The sequence below is a fragment of the Chiloscyllium punctatum genome, chromosome 20 (assembly GCF_047496795.1).
Source record: "Chiloscyllium punctatum isolate Juve2018m chromosome 20, sChiPun1.3, whole genome shotgun sequence".
NCBI lineage: Eukaryota > Metazoa > Chordata > Chondrichthyes > Orectolobiformes > Hemiscylliidae > Chiloscyllium > Chiloscyllium punctatum.
Window position 1 is genome coordinate 28,596,825 of NC_092758.1, and position 27,069 is coordinate 28,623,893.

Here is a 27,069-nt window from a genome sequence, read left to right on the forward strand (position 1 = left end):
ACTTCAGTGAGCATACCATATCTGAGCGTAATGCAGTTAAGTGTCTCATGATGGCCAGTATTTTGAGAGGTAGTTTGACGAATCTCCTTTTGACTCTTCTATCATTAGTAAACTTTAATGTTTCAAAGTGCCTGCAGACTGTTAAATTATCCTGAAATGCTGGAATATCCTGAGGGACAGCTTTGAACCTGCAAGTGGCAGTGTTTTGTCCAGCTTTTCTCAGCAGACAATGCACTATAAGAGAGAATATACATGTGAACTGTCCATTGTACATCTCCCAGCATTAAACTGCAGCGTAGTTCCTTGACAAGCTCATATAAAATGATGTAAGGAATGATTATATCATTCTATGTGGTCACTCTCAAGGTAGGTAAAAGTGTAGAACGGGGTGTACAAGCAAGGCCCTAACATAATCCTTGGCAGCAGCCGAGGAGCAGGAAAATCGACGTTTCGGCCAAAAGCCCTTCATCAGGGTGAAGGGCTTTTGGCCGAAACGTCGATTTTTCTGCTCCTTGGATGCTGCCTGACCTGCTATGCTTTTCCAGCACCACTCTAATCTAGACTCTGATTTCCAGCATCTGCAGTCCTCACTTTTGCCTAACATAATCCTTGCACACTGCATTTAGCCTTGGAGTTGTCCTTATCAATGTGCAATGCCTTGGCTCCAGTGCTCAGTGCCACAATTCAAGGATCTCTGATATCTAAGGCTATCAGCAGTCAAGGAGTTGGGTGCTTGTGAGAATTGAGAAATACTTGACCATTACAACGTCTCTCATCCTTGGAACATCTGAAGAGGCTGCTTATCTCTCATATGGGTGTGAATTAACAAGGTACAACAATGATAGACATGGCCCAAGTGAAGGTATTTTTTACAGAAGCAAAAGGTTATTTATAATAATGAGTCAATGACTTCAGTAAGTTTTCTGTTCTCGCCATCTTATCATAATCGATACTCTGCTCTGATTTCCACAGATGGGTTAAGGGAGACTATTCTGTAGCTCAAGATTTCCGAAGAAGACTTATTGAAATATTAACTGTGTTTTTCACTCTCCACAGATGCTGCCAGTCATAGAGATGTACAGCATGGAAACAGACCCTTCGGTCCAACCTGTCCCTGAGTTTCTCCAGCACTTTCTATGTTCGTTTCAAACTTCCATCATCCACAGTACTTTGCTTTTAAAAGAGTTAAGGTCTGTGCATATGGACACAGACTGTACTGGATCTAGGTCTTCACAACAGCCACCAGCTCCTACATGGAGGCAGTTAGATACATGTTTGCTGGAGCCAGCACAGTACTCATAACATTGGTGGGCCTATCCGTCCTTCAAATTAGTTTACTGACTTTTTCAGGCAAATTTGCTGCCAGCGATTCCTGTGCATGTCTGAGCATTATGTCAAAGTCATTAAAGGCCAAACCTATCAGATTTGTCTTTAGCCTGAGGTTTAGCAGGTTTCTAGTCTCCAACAGTTCTCATATTGTCAGTGACCTGGGCTGATATTTTCATAGCCAGCTATAGAGACATGTCAGTGATGTACTCACTGGATTATTGCTCATGAGTCTAATCTAGAAAGCATACCCACTGAAGTGCAAGGTGAAACAACTCTAAACTGATGGAGGGTGCAGGTGAATGCCTTTCGGAAACATCATCTGAGGGTTTAGTGGCTTCCTTCTCAAGAGGTGGTGGTGGAGTTGTGGGTCTCCAACACGAGAATCCTCTTATTCAAGGTTCATTGGGTGCTATTAATGCCTGCAGCTGTCTACAAGGATAAACCCTTGTGCAGGATGAATTAGAACTGGTGGTAATGGGAGTACAATTCAGCAGAGCAAGAATAACTTTACTAGATTGGTTTCTCATTCAGATCTCTCTGACCCACACAATTGTTCCTCTCTGGATATTTCAAGAATGTCATCTCATGAGGAATCTGATATCAGCCAGCTGGTACTGTGGCTCAGTGAGAAGGCAGTAAGGTTTATTAAGTTGGAAGGATGAAAGGCTTGAAAGCCATTCAGTGCACATGATGCATGCAATAGTGAGAGTTGTAGTCCATGAGCCTTGGTCAGAGGTGTGTGTAGTGGCAGAGTTAGAGTAAGTGGTGGCCCTTTGAATGGAAGGTAGCAGAGAGAAGAAGGTGGGACTTATCCTTGCAAAGTGCAGATCATTAACCTTCTCTCATTGCTTGACATCTCAACTTGCCAATGGCACAGCACTGACCTGGGCAGCTATTTAGGTCCAGGCTGGCTAGGTTTGTGGGTGTGGCCTCTTGTGGCAGTCCACAAAAAAAAAACAGACCTTGTCTCCTCCACCTTGTCCATCAGCACTTTCAGTTCACAGTCCATGAAGTAGGCAGCAAGTGTTTCTGGGCCATCACATTTGAGTGGCACAGTAGGAGGGCCAGCTCTTGTTTGCAACTGGGCTTTTAACATGGTGACAGGTGTGCAAAAGACAGAAGGTCCCAGCAGTGGTAAGTGCTTATGCTTCTCCTGTTGTGAGATTTTTCTCAAAAAGGCACTGAAGACATGGTACCATAAATAAAGAGTGTACACTGTCCTTAATTCCATTTTGAAAGGCCGTAGATCCACAAGCCAGTAGATCCACAATCTACACAACTGTTCGGCCTGTGCTCCTGTCAGCAATAAAAATTCAAGAAATTCCCCTTGTGGTTTTTACTTTCAGTGAGTTAAGATAGATCCATCAGAGGTTAAATGCAATCCTAAGGTATCACCAATTAACTTCGAAATGCGTCACATCAAAATGACACACCCTTTGAATTATGATTGCTGAGTCAGTCGAGAAATGTGACTGCAGTCAAATTTGTGCTGGTTCTGTGCTAAAGGTTTGGACAAGTGCTGAGCTTGAGCATGTCTTAACCTAGTTCTCATTTATTCTAATCCATAGCATGAAGATATTAACAAATAAATAATAATGCAACTCAGTAAAAAAGGAACAGTATCATGAGAAACAAATGCACTTTGTAAAATGGGGTCGCAACTTCTATAGAATTGATTAAAATTGACATTACGTGTATAGTTATAATTTTTACTATGAGAAGTAGAATGTTTTTTTAAAATAAGAATATAAAAAATTTTTGATTAAACTTATCTTGATATAACTTAAGGTAAACATTCAAGTATTTGGAAAATATTTGAATAAAAAGATATTCAATCTGTTTGTTGGCAGGTTTTTAGAAACAACTCACCAAAGACAGTTCTTGCAGGGACAGACTCCCTGTTTAACCAGAATGATACTTGGGAGAGAATAACTGTCATGATGCATGGTAAGTATGTTTGAATTACAAAGTAGCCAATTTTTCTCTTCAAGTGAAAGTGAGCAGTCATAACGACATATTCACCTAGAAAGTATAAAACACAGAATTTAAACAATATAAGAGATAAAATAACACCCCCCACACAGACATTATTGCTCAGTAATAGCAAGCGTGGGTTGTTCCTTCACATAAACTATCAATTTGGTAGACATAAAATGTTCCATTTAAATAAAATATATTTTAAATTGTAATATAATTAAGGCTAACAATGCTATAAATGTTCAGTCTCATTATTATAACTAAATTCAATCAGAAAGATCACGTGCAGAAAATATTAAAATACTTACAGTATAAAATTTATATAATACATTTATCTATAATATAAAGAGCAGAATATATACAAAAGTTCTACATAAATAAATGAATTATTTGTGAACCCAAATCAACATTTTGAGTTCTGAAAAGCTAACTCACAGGTTAGATTGGGTATTCTATATCCCCCATCAATACATCTTAGCTGCCAGTTGTGGCTGAAGAAATTGCACTCTCACATGTGAATCACAAGGTGTAAATTGAAGGGCAGCTTCAGATAATTGAGTACAATGTCTTGATGACACTTGACTCTGTTGATTGTGCCAACTTTCAGAAAAGAACTTAATTGAGAACCGATCTACCCTCTCAAATGTATGCTATAAATCCATGCTACTATTTTTAAGAGGTGCAAGGGAGTTCTTCCAATGTTCTGACTGCTATTTATTCATCAACTAACTCTACTGAACAGATTATCTGGTTAATATCATAATATTGTCCGTGAGGACATGCTGAGAACCAACTGACTAATGTGATTCCAACCCACTGCAGTGATCACATTTCAAATTTATTTAATTGGTTGTGAAATCCTTTGGGACATCCTACTACCTACAAAAGCAAGATTTTCTTTTATTTCTAACACCTTTTTCTAAAAATGTTCTACAATGTTTCTGAAATATACTGCACATTGATAATCTGGAATTACAGTGAGTTAATGCACCCAAGATAGGATCACTACTTTATATCAGATCTTTATATCTGGAGCTTGATTTCTGAAATTGAAAGATCATGCAGTGCAGTGGGATTTGACAATGTCAGATTTTGCTTCAACATTCTGCTGTTCTGGCATCTTTATGCTAGGCTAATAATTAGAGTATTGTCAACCATAGAAAGCAGTAAGTAAATGGGACTGAACAGTAAGATGTACTGAAAATGTCACATATATCAGAGCTGAGTGATGTCAAACTATTTAATAATATAATGATTTTAAATGCCAATCGAGTTCACATTTAACATATCTGCCACTTGATCTTTTCTTCATCTCAATCAGTCACTCAGCTCAGATTGTCCTCTTATTGTCAATGTGATCACTGCTGAATGTAATATCTCCAATATTGTTTTCATTATTGAGTTTGCTTGTACTAAGCACAAAGTAGAAAATGACAAACTTTGAAGTTTGTATTAGCTCAATAATCGTGTTACCAAATGGATGATGACCCAAGCAACATCCTCAGTTATGGCTGGTGAAAGAGTGTGTTGCAAATCTCTTGATTTTACATTCATTTCATGTTAAATTTAGCAAGTGGATTTGGTTGATGCTGTTCCACAATTTGATAAAATCTGGAAAGTATCATCACTCCTGCTAGCTACCATAGTCCTCAATCCTTGACATTCTTGGAAGTGGCACTTCCCCAACATCCACCTCCTCCCTAGATCCCACCCCAATGCCCCATATGGACTAACCTGAACTTACATTTACATGTAACTCCCATTACTGCAACCTGACATCCACCCCTAATTTGATCCAACACCTGCCAAACTTCCCCTCAGCCTCTCTGACCTGACCTCACCAGATACAAACCAGCACCCACTCTTGACCCCAGCACCCCAATGCGACTACCAATGCCCAGCCCAACCTATCTCGTCCTACTGAGATGAACCCACCCACCCCAACCAAACCAACAACAAACCACAGCCCGAACCAATCCGAGACCACACCCATCCCAACCTGACCACTGACTCAACCCACATCCTCTCAATACAACAATGTATGGCGAATACCCTGCCACCCATCCTGCATCCCCATGACCAACTTAACCCAACTCTGTACATTTCTGACTTAACCTCCCTATCCAATTTGACACCCACCATAATTCATCGACCCAACCTCCTCAGCTCAACCACCACCTAACTTGACCTGACATCCTGATCCATGGATCTGAATCCCGCCGCCCATGCTCCCCACCCCTCACAGTGCAGTAAAAGTTGAATGGTTCCGACAACGATCTTCCCTGCTGCTAGATTTGAGAATACCTGGACAGGTAGAAGTCAGAAGGCCACTATCCAGGAATCTTCAGTGCAGAAGTCAGCAAAAAGTAATTTTAAGTTGATTGGAATTTTTCAGCCAATATCTTGGTTCATAATGAATTTTATTAAACATTTATGAGGGCTTCTTGGAGTCATAAATGAAAGTATATTGTGTCAAGCTTTCGTTGCACTAGATTGTGATGGTCAGATTAGAGGGACTTCTGCATTTACAGACGTAAACCCATAGGCAAGTTATGTTATTAGTATAAAGACTGTGTTACTGAATAAGCATATAACGTTCCTGAATAATTGTATGATTCCTGTTTATAATATGACTGAATATGTCTGTTCTGTGTTGCTCGGATTCTGAAGAGGAGGTACTATTCATTTTCACTCTTTCAATATAACTTTTAAAAACAGAAATGAAATCACACAAAGACCAGTGAAAAGAACAAGTAAATACAAACCTGTACTGGATTTAATAATGACTGTCCCCACGCTTTGTCCCATTAAGTCATACTGATTCAGACGAGAGCCATCTTCAGCTACAACAACTGATTGGGATGCTCCGTGTGTCCACGTGTACATGACCTCTGATGTTGTGTATGCATCTATTTTGGTAACAAAAGATGAAAAAGGTTAATTACAGAGTTGCTCATAACATGTGAATGCATAAAAGCTAAATTTGCACAGTTGACAATTGTAATAATACAGTCCATTGGCTAATTCACATGATCTGTCACAACTCAACAGCTTCTTGTTTCCCCACACCAATTTTTACCAGACACTTAAAGAGCAGCTAAACCGCAAATGAGGGACTTCCCAAATAGATAACAGAAAAGAGTATACTGATAGATATAACAGCAGCATAGTGCATATTGTTTTAATTAGCAATTATACTGAAGTTATAGTATAAATTTGGAATCAGTGTCAGAGTACCATAAAGCCATTAGACATAGGAGCAGAAGTTACGCCATTCAGCTGTCGAGTCTGCTCCATCATTCAATCATGGCTGATAAATTTCTCATCCCCATTCACCCGCCTTCTCCCCATAACCATTGAATCCGCTGGATAATCAAGAACTTATCAATCTCAGTCTTAAAAATGCTCAATGACATGGCCTCCATAGCCTTCTGTGGCAGTGAATTCCATAAAATCACCACTGTCTGGCTGAAGAGGTTTCTCCTTAACTCGGCTCTAAAAGGTCTTCCCTTTATTCTAAGGCTGTGCCCTTGGGTCCTAGTCTCTCCTAACAATGGAAACACCTTCCCAACATTCACTCTGTCCAGGCCATTCTGTATTCTGTAAGTTTCAATTAGATCCCCTTTCATCCTTCTAAACTCCATTGGGTTTAGACCCAGAATCCTCAACTGTTCCTCATATGTTAAGTTTTTCATTCCGAGGACCATTCTTATGAATCTCCTCTGAACACAGTCCAGGGCAAGTATATCCTTCCTGAGATCTGGGACTCAAAACTGCACATAATACTCCAAATGTAGCCTCACCAGAGCCTTACTGAGCCTCAGAAGTACATCACTACTTTTATATTCAAGTCCTCTCAAAATAAATGGCATCATTGCATTTGCCTTCCTAGCTACAGAACCTGCAAGATTACCTTGAGAGAATTTTGGACTAGAGCTCACAAGTCTTTTAGCGCTTTAGACTTCTGAATTTATTCCCCATTTAGGAAATAGTCCGTGCCTCTATTCTTCCCCCCCCCCAAAGTGCATGACCATATGCTTTCCTGCATTGTACTCCATCTGCCACTTTGCCCACTCTCCTAACCTGTCCAAATCCTTCTGCAGCCTCCCCGTCTTCTTGCCAGTACATGTGCCTCTATCTACCTATGTATCATCTGCAAACTTAGCCAGAACACCCTCAGTTTCTTCATCTGCATAGTTAAAGTATAAAGTGAAAAGTTGTGGTCCCAACACCGAGCCTTGCGGAACTCCTCAGGCTGCCACCCTGAGGAGACTGAAATTCTTTAGAAAAGAGAACCTAACCATCCCTACTTCATTCAGGTAGCTTCAGTACTGAATTTGGATTTAGAAAACATGTCAGTAGGAAGTGCAGTGTGTGCATATGTTCTTTCTGTTTCTCCCTATTTCAACATTTCTTTTCCCTAGAGTGCAAGATTTCAAGACTAAGGTAAGAGGAGAATAATTTTAAAAAGACATAAGGGCAATGTTTTTTTACACAACCAGTGGCTCATGTGTGCAAAGAACTTTCAGAAGAAGTGGTAGATGTGGATACAGTTACAATGTTTAAAAGACATTTAGATAGGTACATGAATAAGAAATGTTTGGAGGGATATGGGCCAAGTGTAGGAGGGTGGGAGTAGTTCAGGTTGGGATTATGACCGGTATGGACTAGTCGAATCAAAAGGTTTGTTTCCATGAACCTATGACTCTATAAAAGAACAAGATGCTGAGAACCATTCAGTTGTTCATTTTTCACTGCAATGACTGATCCAAGTTCAAAGTGCCTTCTTCAAAATCTGAAAAATCTTTACTTGAAGTTAACCGTCAATCATCATTAACTGCTGCACTGTCTCCAGCAATACCTCTACCAATCAGATTCTACTTGCCAAGCAATCAGCATCCTCCCCTCATACAATGTAAATATTTTCTCCTTAACTTGCATTCTTTAAAATTGTCCTGATGTGCACAAGATAAAAAGCATTGACAAAATGTCTCTATTTTAACAATACATAAGAAACGGAATATTCTAGCACTGAAGAATCAAACATATTTATTACAACACACATAACTACAGCTAATCCTTTAAGAGCCTCCTAAAATTGTCAATCACATTGTGAACTCATACCAGTCACTTTTTGCTGAGAGAACTGGTTTTGGAGCTTTTGAAACAGAGTAAAACTGAACTTTCAGGAACACATAGCTGTTATTTTCATAATCTACACCAGTTGGTGTGCCAATTACTGCAGCCCAGCAAAGGTTTTGGTTCCCCTTCACTGACAACTGGAACCATCTTTCATGTTTTAGAACTTGAAATTTAAATAACTTCAAATCATGACACTTACTCAGTCAACCAACCCATTACAGCAGTTCACATCTCCTCCATAAATGCATGATGCCCAAATTTGTTCAAGGCAAATAGGAGCATGTTCATGTTTTTAAAGGGTTCCACTGTGTATATAGATGATAGCTAAAGCTAATCTGCACCCAGAAAGTGCTGCTACAAATAGATGAGGATACCACAGGTGACTGAATTTCAACAGGTTGTTGGCATGAGATTTCCATTCCTTTAATTTTCTTTCTCTGTCTGTTATGTGCCTGCTTTCAAAGGTAGCTGCACATTTTTTTTTAGTTGCACAAGGTGCAGCAAGCCGAGACAATTTTCTCCCAGAACTCAAAAGGTTCTTCCACGTGAAGTACTTTCCTTCCACAGCTATTAGTGTACACCCTGACTTAAGCTTTCTTTTGAATACACACTTTGGTGAGCCAGTCCAGGGAATTCTGGTTAAATGACCAGCCCAACTCAGTTGTGGCTGTCTCAAAGTGGTGTAAGTGAGCAGGTCAGCATCTGAACATATGTCCTGCATATGATAAATCATTGACTCTGAAGCTCATAGACTCTCTCTCTATAGGTGTTAGGCCACTTGGTTCATTGTTTCTGGAGCAGTCAACAAAGACCTGACTACACTAATCCTGTTTTCCAGTTTTTGGCCCATAGCTCTGGAGGTGACAGTAACAGGAATGAATATCAAAGTGCTACTTAAGTTACAAGAGTTTCTGACTCAAACAACCTTTCAGGCAATAAGTTTCAGACTCCCACACCTCTAAGTGAAAAAGACTGTCTTTAACTCAACTATGATAGGATTTGAGCCACATTTTCAAAGCATGGGGGTGGGCTACTAGATTACAAGTATAGTGACATTATTACCACCCAATCTCCTGCCACCATTGACCTCACTATCAATGCTCTTGATCCAGAATGAAGGCTTACCATTGACTCCTACTAAATGCTCAAATAATACAAGATCAGGCAAGCTTTTCAGTAAAGAGATGATGCAGGACTACACTTGCCCTGCAGCTGATGACTAAGACCCCCACTGAAAATTAGACTCCTGATTTCCTAATATACTACTCAATAATAGAGTCATAGAGATGTACAGTACGGAAACAGATCCTTCAGTCCAACTCATCCATGCTGACCAGATATCCCAACCTAATCTAGTCCCACTTGCCAGCATCCGGCTTATAACCCTTCAAACACTTCCTATTCTTGCCTTTTAAATATTGTAATTGTACTAGCCTTCATCACTTCCTCCGGCAGCTCATTCTATATACGTACCACCCTCTGTGTCAAAACGTTGCCCCTCTTTCATATCTTTCCCCTGTCACCCTAAACCTATGCCCTCTAGCTCTGGACTCCCTCACTCCAGGGAAAAGATTTTGTCTATTTATCCTATCCACATCTCTCATGATTTAATAAATCTCGATAAGATGGGCTGCACAGTGACGCATTGGGTGGCACGGTGGCTCAGTGGTTAGCCCTGCTGCCTCACAGCAGGTTCAATTCTCACCTCGGGCAACTGTCTGTGTGGAGTTCGCACATTCTCCCAGTGTCTGCGTGGGTTTCCTCCGGGTGCTCCAGTTTCCTCCCACAGTCTAACAATGTGCAGGTTAGGTGAACTGACCATACTATGGGGTTGCCCGTAGTGTTAGGTGCATTAGTCAGGTGTAAATGTAAGGGAATGGGTCTGGGGTGGTTGCTCTTCAGAGGGTCGGTGTGGACTTGTTGGGCCGAAGGGCCTGTTTCCACACTGTAGGGAATCTAATCTAAAGATCACCCCTCAACCTCCGATACTCCAGGGAAAGCAGCACCAGCCTATTCAACCTCTCCCCATAGCTCAAATTTTCTAACCCTGGCAACATCCTTGTAATTCTTTTCTGAACCCTCTCAAGTTTCACAACATCCTTCCAATAGGATGGAGATCAGACTTCCATGCAACATTCCAAAAGGGGCCTAACCAATGTCCTGTACAGCCACAACATGACCTCCAAACTCATATACTCAATACTCCAACTAATAAAGGAAAGTATACCAAACACCTTCTTCACTATCCTATTTACCTGTGACTTTATTTTCAAGGAGCTATGAACCCGCACTCCAAGGTCTCTTTGTTTAGCAACACTCCCCAGGGCGCCACCACCAAGTGTACAAGTCCCGCCACGACTCACCCTCCCAAAATGCAGCAACTTGCATTGTCTTTGTTTTATGAGATCAAGGAGCCAGAATTCAGGATTTGCTTAATTTTATTTTCCTGTTCATCACCCTCCTGCCTCATCATGAAGGTGTTTAAACTCAAAGCAGATTGACGGACAAGTCATTGCCATTTGCACTATTGTTTCAAACTCCCTCCAGTTATGAATGTTTTATTAATTTATTAATTTTATTAATTAATGATGCTTCTTGCTTTATGGAGGGCGTCAGGTTTTCTACTTCACATTTTCTTTGTCCTTCTCTGAAAAGACGAATATGTCACCCAGTTCTATTAGCTTTTAAATAATGATGGAAAAGGATAGACCGGATCCTGGATGACTAGAGAAAATGAGGTTTCAAGAATAAGAAGGAAGGATTTGTCAGGTATAGACAGCAGAGAGCAAGTGAATCCCTAGAAGAGTATAAAGGCAGTAGGAATATAGTTAAAAGGGATATCAGGAGGGAAAAAAGGGGAGATAGATTTGGCAAATAGGATTAAGGGAAATCCAAAGGGTTTCTACAAATATGTGAAGGACAAAAGGGTAACCAGGGAGAGAACAGGGCACCTGAAAGATCAGCAAGGCTGTCTATACGTGGAACCAACGCCTTACTGAAGTCTATACAGGAGATGGGGGAGATTCTAAGCAAATATTTTTCATCAATGTTTATTTTGGAGAAGGATGTGGAAGATCCTTAGTGGGCGGCACGGTGGCACAGTGGTTAGCACTGCTGCCTCACAGTGCCAGAGACCCGGGTTCAATTCCTGCCTCAGGCGACTCTCTGTGTGGAGTTTGCACATTCTCCCCGTGTCTGCGTGGGTTTCCTCCGGGTGCTCCGGTTTCCTCCCACATTCCAAAGATGTGCAGGTCAGGTGAATTGGCCATGCTAAATTGCCCGTAGTGTTAGGTAAGGGGTAGATGTAGGGGTATGGGTGGGTTGCGCTTCGGCGGGGCGGTGTGGACTTGTTGGGCCGAAGGGCCTGTCTCCACACTGTAAGTAATCTAATCTAATCTAAAAAAAAGATAAAGAATACAGATAAAGGAAACAAATAGCGACATCTTGATAAATGCCCATATTTCAGAGAAGGTGGTGTTGGATGTCTTAAAATGCATAAAGGTGGACAAATCCCCAGGACCTGATAGGGGCATCCTCGAATTCTGCGGGAAGTTAGGGAAATGATTGCTGGTCCCCTTGCTGAGATAATTGTCTCATCGATAGTTACAGGTGAGGTACTGAAAGACTGGAGGTTGGCTAATGTGGTGCCACTGTTTAAGAAGGGTGGTAAGGACAAGCCAGTGAACTATATTGCAGTGAGTCTGACACTGGTGGTGGGAAATTTGTTGGAGGGAATCCTAAAGGACAGGATTTACAAAAATTTGGAAAGGCGAAGATTGGTTAAGGATATTCAACATGGCTTTGTGCATGGGAAATCGTGTCTCACTAACTTGACTGAGTTTTTTGAAGAAATAACAAAGAGGATTGATGAGAGCAGAGCAGTAGACATGATCTATATGGACTTCGATAAGGCAATCAACAAGATTCTTCATGGGAGACTGGTTAGCAAGGTTAAATGACATGGAATACAGGGAGAACTAGCCATTTGATACAGAACTGGCACAAAGGTAGAAGACAGAGTGGTGGTGGAGGGTTGCCTTTCAGACTGGAGGCCTGTGATCAGCAGTGTGCCACAAGGATCGTGTTGGATCCACAGTTTTTCATAATTTACATAAAAGATTTGAATGTGAACATAGGAGATATGATTAATAAGTTTGCAGATGACACCAAAATTGGAAGTGTAGTTGACTGTGAAGCTTACCTCAGTGTGCAATGGGATCTTGATCAGATGAGCCAATGGGGCAAGGAGTGGCAGATGGAGTTTAATTTAGATAAATATGAGGTGCTACATTTTGGAAAGGCAAATCAGGATAGAACTTATTCACTTCTTGGTAAGGTCCTGGGGAGTGTGGCTGAACAAAGAGCACTTGGAGAGCAGGTTCTTCATTCCTTGAAAGTGGAGTTCCCAGTAGATAGGTACTGAAGATTGCATTGGGTATACTTGCCTTTATTAGTCAGTGCATTGTGTAAAGGAGTTAGGAGGTCATGTTGCAACCATAGAGGACATTGGTTAGGCCACTTTTGGAATACTGTGTGCAATTCAGGTCTCCCTCCTATGGGAAGGATGTTGTGAAACTTGAAAGGGTTCAGAAAAGATATGCAAGGATGTTGCCAGGATTGGAGGGCTTGAGCTATAGGGAGAGGCTGATTAGTCTGGAGCTGCTTTGCCTGGAGCATCAGAGGTTGAGGGTGACCTTATAAAGGTTTATAAAATCATGAGGGTCATGGATAGGTCAATAGACAAGGTCTTTTCCCTGGAATGGAGGAGTCCAAAAGTAGAAGGCATAAATTTAAGATGAGAAGGTAAAAACTTAAAAGGACCTAAGGGGCAACTTTTTCATGCAGAGGGTAGTGTGTGTGTATGGAATGAGCTGCCAGAGGAAGAGGTGGAGGCTAATACCATTGCAACATTTAAAAGGTATCTGGATGAGCATTTGATGAGGAAGGGTTCAGAGGAATATGGGCCAAATGCTAGTAAATGTGACCAGATTTGTTTAGGATATCTGGTCAGCATACACAAGTTGCACCAAAGGGTCTGTTTCCGTGCTGTACATCTCTAAGACTGTAATTAGTGAATGCAGCTCAATAATAAATCATGCTTCCATGAAACTCATTAAAATATTTTAAGCATAACATTTTAAATATTTATCCCATTAAATATATTTCAATTAAGTATCAAACAATGAAAAGTTGAAGCCAATTATATTTGATACTTTTCTTTAAAATAAATGATAATAATTACTTCTAGTAAAAAAAGGTATCAACCTCCTAAAATAAAAGTGAACCTGTCTCCATTAAGACGGCTACTGAGGAGATGGCTTTCTTGTATTTGTCCTAATAGTGAACAGTACTAATTAAAAGGGAATTATGGTAATATTTCTTTTTTTCAAAACAATTAGGGCTGGACTTGGGCTCTGAATAGTCCATACCGTCTACTACTAAATTCATTAACTTAAGAACCTGTGCTTGCACAAAATATACACAGCAAGGAACAGAAATTAACAGAATTTTCTTTACTTACAACTGCCAAATTTTAGAGGACATGCATGAGCATCCATTGGGAAATCTTCCAAATGCATAGGACACTCAGCACGAACTGTCAATCTACAAATAAAAAAATACATGATGTAAATACCTGATCCACACTTTGAAATCATACAAACGATTTTAATCTGCATTAACTAAATATAGGTATTGTTTTTCTCTTTGAGATTTGATATTCTTGCAATTATGTCCAGATGATTGCAAGAAAATAAGCTTCAACTGCACTTTTCAACAAAAATCAAATGTAAGCATCAGTGAAATAACAAATATATTTGAAATTAAAAAATGCATTCATTCTACACAAGAAATAAAACAAAGCAGGGAGATTTTTGTTTTGTAGCATAACTTTGAAAGCTGCTGATCACTCAGCTGACAGTGCTGCCTGCTCCCAGGCATCCTATTCATAGTAGTGCTCCATGAACAAATTTCTCCTCCTGCACATGAGAAAAAAAAGCAAGATCACATGGAGTAGCAATGTTAATTTGTGTGATAATATTTCATTAATTCAAGCATTTGTAATTTATATTTCCAGTAAGCACACAATCAAAGATGTATCTACCTAGGCATTTGGGGGATTCTATTGCTCCAAAGTAACAGATGAAGCAGTTTGGTTACACTGGCCCAGATCTTCTAGTCTCCAGAGAGTCAGAGACTGAACATATCAGTCAGGTATGCTACAGGAACTGTCAAGATCAGATACACTGAATAAATGGTTATTACCCCAGCAAGTTCAACCTTCCTGATGAGCATTAAACAACTTATATAACTCTGACAAAGCTTCCAACCCTGAGTTACAGTCAAAGGATTCTAATGTACCTACCTGAATTACTCATCAGAAAATGGTAGAGGAATTGAAACTTAGGTAACCATAAAACTGACACTCTTATCAGTTACACTGACTCCCCCTCTGAAACCCCCAATCCACTGAAGTTTGATGCTCCCCAACATCCAACATGGCAGCCTCACACCCTGATTCACACCTGGAACCCAATTTAACCCTCCAAAAATCAAACCACGCCCCTCCCACCCTCACAGAAATCTAATACCCTGCATACTCTAAACACCTCCAAAACTTGATTACCCAAATACACCCCTTTAACACGTGATCGCCTAAAATCAAATCTCAACCGTCCCCCTGGATAACCCAGCTTTCCCCCTCTAAAGCCCAACCCAGTCCCACTAACTTGAACCCTTTCAATCTGACCCACTCTACCCCATTATCCAGCTATTAGCCAGTTGTACCCTGTCATCTTCTATCCTACCCACTCATCTACCCACTTGTCACTCTATGCTCATCCACCTATCTGCCACACATATTCCACACTCATCTGCCCTCCTAATCCCTCCATTTCCTTTCTGCCACCCTATTCCCTTATCCATTCACCATCCAACCTACTCAACCACCTGCCACTCTATTCCCCACATTCACCTCCACCGTACTTTCTCACCTCTCCACCTTATCTCTTACTCAATTGTCATGTCACCTCCTCACCCACATACCTGCCACACTACCCTCTCACCCACACTGCTATCTACCCCCTTATCCACCTTGTACCCTATCCCCTTAGAGCACCTGCCATCATAATCACATTGTCCACCCTGCCTCCTACCCTGTGACCTATTTTCCCACCACTTGCCCCTCCTTCACCTGTCACCAGAGCTCATCAACCACACACTTGCCTCCTTGTTAATCAACAACCTTCCTCAGTACCCTTCACCCACCTGCCACTATGGACCCTCACCCACTTTACTTCACACAGCTTCAACTACTCAACTGGCACATTACCACCATATTCCCCTCCTACACTTCACCTTCACTGAGCAAACTGGCACCCTACCTCCTCATCCACCCACCTGCCATCCTAGCCCCCTCCACTGTCTTACCTTGCACACTTATCTTCTCTCCTTGCAAAAGATGCTGATTGATGCTGCTCAGAAGATTCAGTTCATGGTTTAACCACTGTGCAATCCTATCAATGCAAATATAAGTGGGCCATAAATTGCAGTGCCAGGGCATTGAACAGTGTCTGTCATTGATTAGACTTGCCCTTTTATGTTTGCATGGAAAAATGCTAAACGTTCGAGCTACTGATGGTGCAAGGAGAACCTGAGCAAACAGGGCAATTGTCAGGGTAACTCCTTATCAAATAAATTCAAAGAATGTGAAATTAACAATGCTGAGAATGAAAGTAAAATTTGATTTGGCCAACTCAATCTCTAATCAGACACACAAAGATAATGATGAGGTGGAAAAAAAGGATTGCCAAAGAGCGATTGAGAACAAGGGGAAAAGAAAATTCTAAATAAAAATCTTTAAATGTAGTAGATAATCTGCAGTACCAAAGAGGCTGATTAGCAATAATTAATACTTAACATGTCATTAAATGGGTATTTAGTGTAAAATAACCAATGCTTAACACTCTATGATTAGCTTAGCTCATAACTATTGTGCAATAGTGATAATTTCACATCAGTCACAGGTTAATAGTGAACAAGAGGTGGTGTTTTCAAGATACAGCCCACCTTTGACATTAATTTGAGGATACCACGCATCAGTCCCTTGCCTAAAATTGTTGTACCATTTGACATAAATGTTAATGAGTGCCAAAACCTTCAATATTATTTTGACATCAAAATATGGGACACTAGTTTTAATAGTACCTGCAAGTCTAGGAATATGAATTACATAATCAGAATATAAATTGTTGTGTACATTATGCATTTTTGCTATAAATATAAATCTAACTTATATTTCACAGATTGGAAACAACAGATAAAACTTGAACTTTTCAAGTATTGCTTTGTACGTAATCATTGATATATATTTTGTCCTACTCATTTTTGAACATGGATAGATTTTTTTTTCCTGGGCTTTGAATGTGAGTTATTCCTGATCAATCATTTTAAGCCAAATCAAAGAATTATACTGTTATTTTACAGTTGAAGAACTTTGTAAAATTACTTGTCATTAACCTGTTTGCATATTTAGTATATCTAGAATGCTATTAATATTTTATATCATGAAGACTGATTCAAAATATTCAACTGTGTTGCAATGTCCTTGCAAGAGTCTTACTGTCTGTCTTGGTATTATTTGCAAGTTGCCTCTCAAAGTTTATTGTCTCCTTTTTTTATTATTTCTTTGATCATCTTTTGTCGGGTTTTAAGACCTTCCCAATCCTTTGGTTTACCACTAATTTTTACCCTATTTAATGGGTTTTTTTCACATTCAAATTGATATGATCCTTAACTTCCTAGGTTAACCATGATTAGTTTATTCCCTTCCCAGAATGCTTTCTAGACAATGGGATATATTTTTTACTGTGACTCAAACTATTTTTGTTCAATGTTTGCCATTGTTCCTCAACTGTCCTTGCTGCTATTTTTCCTTTCCCAAATATACTCCAGCCAGCTCTACTTCATTCCTTTGTAATTATTCTTAACTAAATTTAGCACAATTGTTTCCAATCCAAGTTTCTCACACAAACAGAATGTTGATTCCTACCACATCATGGTCATTGTTTTCAAAGGGTCCTTCACTCTGACATCATGTATTAAACATGCCTCATTGCATATTACATGATTCAAAATAGCCTGATCCCTGGTTGGATCCATAAAACTTTGATATGGGAAATTCTAAAATACATTCTGAATTCTTCCTCAGGCTTCTTCTGTCAATCTGCCCCAATCTACACGAAGATGAAAATCACCTACATGTCTAAGTGTAAGCATGAGGAAAGGATGAAAGGCTGTGTTAAAGCAAAAAGTGAAATGTTCTTCCAATATATTAATATTTAAAGTTTAGTGTAGGGTTGAGTGGGGCCTGTAAGAAACAAATAAGATAAGCTGCTCACTGAAACAAAGAGAATGGTAGAGGTACTAAATCAGTAGTTTGCTTCTATCTTTAACAAATTAGAAAGTGATGACAATAGTGGAATTGAAAATGTGGGTGTTGAGCAACTATACAGTGGAGTGAGTGATAAAGAAGAAGTGTGAAAAAGCTGGCAGCACTCCAGGTAGAGAAGTCACCAGACAAGGAGAGGATGCATCCTAGATTACTGAGAGACAAATTGCAGACCTACTGACAACCATTTTCCCAGGCCTCTCCGAACAGAAGATTAGTGCCAAAAAACCAGAGGATTGCAACTGAGACAGTTGTTTAAGAAAGAGGCAAAGGATAACCTAGGAAATTCCAGACCTGTCAGTTTGATGCCAACAGTGGGAGAACTGATGATAGCCATAGTACTGGAAGAGGTAAATGTACACTTAGAGAAATATAAGTTAATGCTTATAAAGGGGTCAGCACAGAAACTCTTGGCACATATATAAGTATAAGTTTGTGAACACTGCTACAAAATGTTAGAAGTAACTCAATAAATTATGTTTCAGGAGAAGATAAGTCAACTTGCTTACTTTTGTAATTGCTGACAAGAATTTGCAATGTGGCGTTGTCAAGGACAAGTTTATGTCTGACAAATTTGATTGAGTTCTTTGACAAAGTAACACAGGCAGTGGATAAAGGTCATGCTATGGATGTGGTATATTTGGACTTTCAGAAAGTAAGTATCTGATACATTGTCACAGGGCAGGTTTGTTAGCAAATTAGAAATGTTTGGATTGATGGGTCCTTGGCAGCATGAATTAGAAATTGGCTAAAAGACAGGATTCACAGGAGAGGCATAGCTGGGCATTTCTCACATTGGAGATGAGTTTAAAATGGAGTTCCCCGGTGTTGGGTACCTTGCTTTTTCTGATTTATATAAACCTCTAAATTTGTAGATAATATTAAGCTAGAGAGACTAGTGAATTGTGAGGACAATGCTGAGGGACTTCAGAAGGATGTTGACAAGTTGGTCAAATGAGCAGACAGCTGGCAGGTAAGTTTCAATGCAGAGAAGTGCAAGGTAATGCATTTTGATAGAAGAAACACCAAGAAACAATACAGGCTCAGTGTTACAACTTTGAGGGGATTACAGGAGCGGAGGGACCTTGAGGTTCAAGTACATAATTCTCTGGAGGTGGTCAGGCAAATTGAAACAATTGTTTAGAAGGCTTATAGAATCCTTGGGCTTGTAAACAGAGGCAGAATATAAAAGCAAGGAAACTATGCCACACTTCTACAAATCATTGTTGTTCAATTCTAAGCAACTTATTTAAGAAATAATATTAAAGCCCTGGAGAGTGCGCAAAGGAAATTTACTGGAATGATACCAGGAATGAGGGACTTAAGATACAAGGCAAGATTAGAGAAATTGGGCTTATTCTCCTGGGAGCAGAGAAAATTACAAGGTGATCTTATTGATGTGTTCAAAATTATGAACAATTTTGACAGGATAAAGAAGGATATTCTATTTCCATTAGCTGATGTGTCAGTAATTAGGGGGTCACAATTTCAAGGCAGTCGGCAACACAGCCAGGAATAAAATGAAAAGAAACTTCTTTTCTCAGAGATTTGCTAAGATTTAGAATATGCTGCCAGTGAGTGTAGTGGAGGAAGATTCCATAGGAGATTTCAAAACAGAGCTGGATATATATATCAGAAAGTGATGAATTTTGAGAACTATAAAGAAAGGTCTGGAGAATGGGACTAGCTAGTTACAGACAGAATGCCCTCCTTCTGTATTGTAAATTCTATGTTCTGTGAATTAATTCACTCCTTTTTTTATATTCTCTCTTTACACTTTGTTCTACAGTATTACTATTAGGGGCTAATAGATTACACTGATCAGTATTTTCTTCCCCTCGCTCTAATGATATGGATTCTACAACTTCCATACCAAGATCACTTCTTGCTTTTGTGTACTCATTTCATCCCATAGATTTCCCATAAAAAAAACTACTCCACCACCCTTCCATTTCTGTCTGTTCTTTCAAAGATCCACATAGCCTCAAATGTTTAGTTCCCAACCTATATCTCTAATGGCTATATGATCACACCTATTAACCTTTATTTGTACCTTTAGTTTGCTTACTTTGTTGTGAATATTATGTCCATTCAAGTAAAGAGTCATTCATTTTGTCTTTTTGCCATTTCTCACCCTTTCTGTGTTCTTGTTATTTTCATTTGTGTCTGGATGTGGATTTGTACTGAAACTGAACATTTCACATCAAGAATCATTCTTTCCATTTTCATTTTTGAAAGATTCATTCACGTCCATTGTTTAATTTTCAGACCTATCATAAACATGCGTAGGAAGCATCTCTTGATAATCACTTTCTCCAATTGCTGATCATGCTATTACCAATATATAAAATTAAATTCTTGGCAGCAATTACTAAAGTACGTTGACTAACCTTCTCTTGAATCTTAATTTATTGAGTTACTTGTAACATCTTATTGCAGTGTTCAGAACCTTATTCTAGTCATGTATGTACCAAGAGTATCTATGCTGACCCCGACTCTTCAGGATTAAAAAATGGTTCCTGCATTATCTCTTGAAGTTGGGTTGAGCCAAATCAGTGGAGAAAGGTGTTCTGCTAGAGCTATTAGAATGGCAAACTGAACTTCCAAATGCAGGATAAAATAAGATTGGAGTAATCCCAGTGACATTCTGTGGGGAAAAAAGCATCATCTAATAATTAACCACCAGGTAAAATGGGGTGAGGTCACTTCTTCACACATCCAAGCTATAACCCTACCTGGTTTTGAAACTTTCTGCTCAACATCCTGGCATTCTTACTTTCTTCAGGCACATCAAAGGGTGGGAATCTGGAAGCTTCCAAATTAGAGGCTTCCTCTACAGGACAGGAGGAGGCTCTTCTTCTTTCAAGTGAAATGGAGATTTTGGAGACCTAGATGGATACAGGTTCCATCCTCATTTGCTATCCCTCAGTGACACTCTTTTTAACATTAATATGCCCTGTGAGTATTTTCTTCCATGTTTTTATCATTAATATCAGATAATGCTTGCTGATATGTTTTCCCCACTTCAACATTTTTTATGCTACTATAACAATGTATCTTTAAATAGAATGTATTAGTGGCAAATTATTGTCAGACTAACTGTAAATTATCACAAACAATGCAAGTTTCAGACAAAGTTGAATTCAAAATCTTTATGTCTCAACACTACAAACATTTGCAGTGCTTCGCAATACCCATTATCTCCCTCGACCATTGAAAGCCCGTGCCCAATCCATTACAATAAAAATGTGAATTTCATGAACAAATATCTGTCCACTACAGATAGGCTGTGGATTATCATGTATAATGTTTCATTGATAATGTCATATTTGCTCATTACTATGCCCAGAAAAATATATCAGCTACCCTGTAAGTACAGACCTTTAACATCTATTAACATATAGACCACTATTGAAACAATATGACAGTTAAAGCATTTTATAATGTATATCATAAACATAGCAAATACCTGAGTGATTCTATCTACTACATAATCAAGTTACTAGCTAGAAACTATACAAACTACAAACATCATACAAGCCAATACATCCAAATTTATAGGAGCAGTCTGTCCCCAATTCATCAACAATATCCCTCTTGACCAGAAATTAGGAAGCATGAAAGAGCACGATTGTGAAAAAAATGCATCAATTTCCCTCTCCTCGGCAGGGAGACATCTGCTCTGTTCAATCACTTTGCAGCACAGCTAAAATCAGATCTCAAAGGGCTAGGGACCTGAGATTGCAGCCCATTGGTCTTTGAAGCTGTCCCTCTTTGGTTATTATGATATAAAATTCTCATATATAAAATGCCTTCCTAAATACTATCACCTTTAGATTTCTAGTTTGCATCCTATATATGCTATTAGTTGGAATTTGAAGGGAAAGACCTCTTTTGGAGCACTTTTACAGTACAAAACTCTAAATCCATGCCATTTCCTAATCTATGATGCTGAAACACAATGAGGAAGAAAATTTCTCATTCTTTATAACAGAATCATTTCAATTGACCAGGCTAGGATCAGGTAGTTTTATAAAACTGTGCTTGTATGAAGTACTATAATGTTCCATTCAACCAGAAGCGGCAGTGACAAACCACTATAAATGCTGGAGGAAACATCACAGAAGCGCTTCACAGGAGGCTCCCAAGCACTGAGGATGTCACCTAGACAGGGGACAAAACGTCTGCAACACAAATTCCCAGCTTGGCGAACAGAACCACAAAAGTTCCATTCTAGTGACAATATGAGTAGCTGAGTATAGCATGTTATATCCACAATTTCATTGGGATAGACAAAAAATTGTCACCTACGTAATATCTTATTCCATTTTTCAGAAGCATCCCAGAACAGCTTCACGTAGAATGAATTAACTGTTATGTGGGTAAACATGGCAATCATTTTGTGCACAGTGATATCTTATAGAAGACAACCTTGTTTAGGACTGCTAATTATGAGGAAATGTTAGTAAATTCTAGGCGAACACTTATTTTTTAGTAGTATCGTGAAATGTGTAAAGTACACCTGAACCATTGGGTCAAGCAGGTGATTATTTAGTTTAATATTGGGGATGCCAATAAAGTAATAAAAGGAAAGGAAAAAAATCTGTTCCCAAATTGACATAACAGTTCAATGCAGTTAAAAAAAAATGGAGGACAGAAAATGGCCAACATATATATAGCTTAATTGTTTTTTCACAAAGGATGAGGGCATTCAGTAGAATTAATCTTGCTTAGACAGAAGTTTTTCTGTCTGCTAAATTAGTTACTTTGAATGCATTCAACACATGCTGACCAGAAGAAATATTATTAATTTAAGGATTATGATTGGCCTCCTCTATATTGGGGAGACAGACCGCCTACTTGCAAAACGTTTCAGAGAACACCTGTGGAACACCTGGACCAATCAACCCAACACTTCAACTCCCCCTCCCACTCCACCAAGGACATACAGGTCCTTGGACTCCTCCATCGCCAGACCATAGCAACACGACAGCTAGAGGAAGAGCACCTCACCTTCCGCCTAGGAACCCTCCAACCCCAAGGGATGAACTCAGATTTCTCCAGTTTTCTCATTTCCCTTCCTCCCACCTTGTCTCAGTCCCAACCCTCGGACTCAGCACCACCTTCCTGACCTGCAATCTTCTTCCTGACCTCTCCGCCCCCACACCCACTCCGGCCTATCACCCTCACATTCTTCCACCTATCGCATTTCCAACTCCCCTCCCCCAAGTCCTTCCTCCCTACCTTTTATCTTAGCCTGCTTGGCACACTTTCCTCATTCCTGAAGAAGGCCTCATGTCCGAAACGTCGATTCTCCTGCTCCTTGGATGCTGCCTGACCTGCTGCGCTTTTCCAGCAACACATTTTCAGCTCTGATCTCCAGCATCTGCAGTCCTCACTTTCTCCTTATTCCAAATGTAAACATCATTCTTAACAAATATGGAGAAGTAAACGCTGGGGAAAAACTTAACTACTGCTGCAAATACAGAAGTGAAAATTGTTTTCTATACTCTGGGAAGTGAAACACGGCTAGTTTTAATGGAGATAATGAAAATGAACATATTTAATTATGCATATTTAGTATCTGTCTGCTATTTTTATGATCTTCCCATTCCATTCCAAAGTCTTTGTACCACTTTATATGACCAGAGAAGGACTTTAAAAAAAGCTAGCAAACATAGTTTTCTGAAGTACAAGCAGTGACATCTATTTGTTTAATCAAACATGTCACAAAGAATGACCAGCAATGTTTTTGGGAGTGTAATTCTGTGGCAGAAAGTTTTCTTCTCTCACCTCATTGTATATAAGAGTGTTCCATCTTCAGTTATCCTCAACAATTTATTGGGCATAGTCATGTTATGCGCTACTGATTTTTTTCCATTGTGGAAGAAAGTGTCTGGTGTCCATATTCTGCTGGCCATCAAATTATTTAAACGAAGTATAGTCATGGGTCCTTTGAATTTTAACCTTTCATCTTCCCAGCTCTGGCGAAAAAATACATCTATTGTATATTCCTGCAAAAATGGACAGACCAGAATTATTTACATTCATACAACTATGACCAAAGAGATCATCACAGAAAACACAGGAGAAAAATGATGAAATAAATTAGACAGTTATAATTAAAACACAACTCTGTCACTTCCAAAATAATTCAATATCAGTTACATGAATTTCCATAATGACCATGAAAACTGCGTAATAACACATTCATTTCTGAGTTCTGAGGTCACCTATTTCCCCTTGATTTCACTGCTTCTCATTGAATCTTTTGACAGCATATGAATCATAAAATAATATTTATCTATTAATATTTTTCATGGATTCCACTGACTGGTTGGTTTCTAATGTATTCAGGATGACTACCTATCTCTTTTTCTGAAACGGCAGGACGTGTTAAATAGAGATGAATTATATTCACACCACTCTCTAAAATCAGAGATGTTCCATTAATTTGTACTTCTGAAGATTTGATAAATATTGTGTTTCCTAGCATGAATCAGGAAAGCAAGGTTGGCCCTGGAAAACTAGTTTTAATTCTGAATGTTTTAATTACAGGAGGGAGAAATAAAGCATCTCAATTAACTTATTTTTTATGATTGGTAGAGGCTTTTTATTATACATCAAGAAAAATTGACACTTACCATATCAGTATCTGAAACAGGCCCGAAGCTTGTTACATAGATATCAGTCTTGACCTGTGTTATCCGCTCTGAAGCATCAAAATAGGATAGTTATTATCTATCAGCATTTCGATCTGCTTTAAGTGACCATCAAGAGTATCCTGAATAGGAAGTTCCATTACTTTATGAAGACTATTTTGTATTAATCACTAACATTTCAACATTCATCATTCTCAAATTAAAGCAAATATTTGAAACAATGATTGTCAATTATTATTTTGTGTTGTCTCAAGTCATTAGGCATGTTAATAATTGTTAACAAAATTGAAATGAGAGTGGGGTACATTGACTATAAAGTAATCTTTGTACTAGCAACATAAAAATGTCTAAGCACTTAGATTAGTGAAGCACAAATGTATCAATGGGCTTCTTCAGAAAAGAATGAAGCTGAGGAATGACCTTGTTGAATGACACTGTCCAGAAAGTGATCACACTTGCAGAAATTAAGGGGTATAAGTATAAAATATAATTACATAATAGTAAAGTAATATTTTAAAAGTCAGTAAAATTTATGAAGATGGTTTTTCTTTACCTGGCATGTAGTTATAATGTGGAATTCATCACCTAATGGTGTGATTGAAGCAGAAAATTAAAAGGCATTTAACAGGAACCTAGATAAGCATATAAAGGATATAAGAATAGAGAGGACAAGAAGGGTGCGAGTGCTGCATAAAAGCCTGCATAGACAATGATGTAGATGAGCCAGTTTCTGCACTGTATATTTTATGCACTGCTGGACCACACATGTTTAAATCAAAGGGAAGAATGACACCACACATACAATTTAACACATGCACGAACATGAAATTACATTTAAACATTCAAGTATACACCAACAACTTGAACCTAAACCAAATTGTACCAACACGTCCATTGATAATTTTAACAATCAGTAATTTATTTTCCTGGTTCGTTAGAAAACGTTCAGGTTAATTTAATTGCCATCCTTCAGCTGTTTTGAGCAGTGCATGACTCATATGTTACTCTGATTAGAAGGCTAATGATTAAAGAAAAAGTGGGATGTGAAAGTGACAATGGACTTGTGGAAATCATTCCCTGACGTGTTTCTTGTTCCACTGATCCCATGTCTCTTCGTGGATTTTAATTAACCATTTCGAGGCAGATTCAGGAGTTACCACATAATATTGCAAACATTTTGATGGGATTTCTCTATCACCATCTTTCTCTTGCACTTTCGACATTAAAACGCTTGCACAAGGCTGATCTTTAGAACATCTGCCGTGTGTCCCGCGTGTGAAAACAGTACTCACGGTGTGCTCAGACCAACTCCATAAACTCTGGACATGTTCATAAACGGGGCTGTTTCTTGGGAATAATGATGTGGCTGCCCGTAAACTGTAAATCGTGTTAATAGGTCTGTTGTTTAATACTCGACTACAATTTAGCATTTGTGCAACTGGACGTAGTTGTAATGTTATTTTGCCGCATTACTTTGCTGCACCTTGGTACCAACTTGTGTGGTTTCCATAAGCTACATTAGTCAGAATCCTAGTTTACATCTGTTTATTACTGCACCACGTGTTAGCAAAACTCATTACAGACCTCCCAAGCCTGGTCTCAGACGGTTGTCATATCCATCCAGAAGACTGTCGAGGATTCTTGTGAAGATCGTAATGTTGTTCTTGGCTTCATCAGACATTGCAAAGCTAAGAGGGAGCGATTAAATAAAAACAGGAACCAGATAAATGGAATTAAACAATCCGCGAATTTTCCAGTAGACTATCGCCGTTCCTTACTTTTAACCCCAGTAAACTATATTGGAGGGCATCACGCAACTAAAACCCTACCCATCGGTCACTAACCCACTACATAACCACTTCGAGAAAATAACCTTCTATAGCTTTCAATCACATTTTGGGGTACTGGACATTCAGCCTTAAGCTTGCTGAGCAATGGAATAACAATTAACTCAGTGGGACAGAAGATATCACCGTATAGGTTCAGTTAGGATATTTTAAAAAAATAAAATTACACTGAAAACCAAATAGTGTTTTAAGAGATGAGACTGACAAATAACCCTTGATATTAAAGTGGAGAGAGTCCACTGATAAGGCTGGTATTTGTTGTGAAACTGTAACAAGAAAACAAATAGTTTTAATGAAATAATTTTCCACACTTAACTTTTATTCAAAGACCAACTGTGATGGCAATTCCAAAATCCTTCTTTGGCTGCAAATGACTTTGCGAAGTCCTGGAGTCAGTCATCAGAGACTCTATTACAAGGCAGGCTTTGTTTCATGCAAATAAAGATGGGACTAAGACAGATTGTAAGGTTGGGTTTGTTGGGATGGTGTCTGGTTTACTTACCTGTGTCTATGAAGTTATGTTTTAAATCCCTTAGTAAGTTACTGAATGTAATTTTAAAAGGACGAAAAAGGTTGGAATGTCTCGCATTTTAAAAGCTTCGACATTACTTGAGAAACAGATCCTTACAGTAGTCCTTCACTTTCATTTCCATAAATTAATAAA

The 27,069-nt window shown here is 39.0% G+C and overlaps 1 protein-coding gene across 3 annotated transcripts in view; it reads right to left on the reverse strand.

The window, feature by feature from the left end:
- LOC140491987 (gamma-aminobutyric acid receptor subunit alpha-1-like) overlaps positions 1-27,069 on the reverse strand; it is a 52,332-nt gene that overhangs the window by 21,023 nt on the left and 4,240 nt on the right. For all 3 annotated transcript variants that reach the window (XM_072590561.1, XM_072590560.1, XM_072590562.1), the window contains exons 3-8: positions 26,143-26,246; positions 24,541-24,608; positions 23,690-23,910; positions 13,970-14,052; positions 6,072-6,215; positions 3,199-3,351 (exon numbers count right to left, since the gene is read on the reverse strand). In XM_072590561.1, coding sequence (XP_072446662.1) covers positions 3,199-3,351; positions 6,072-6,215; positions 13,970-14,052; positions 23,690-23,910; positions 24,541-24,608; positions 26,143-26,246 — 773 coding nt within the window. The remainder of the gene's footprint in view (positions 1-3,198; positions 3,352-6,071; positions 6,216-13,969; positions 14,053-23,689; positions 23,911-24,540; positions 24,609-26,142; positions 26,247-27,069) is intronic.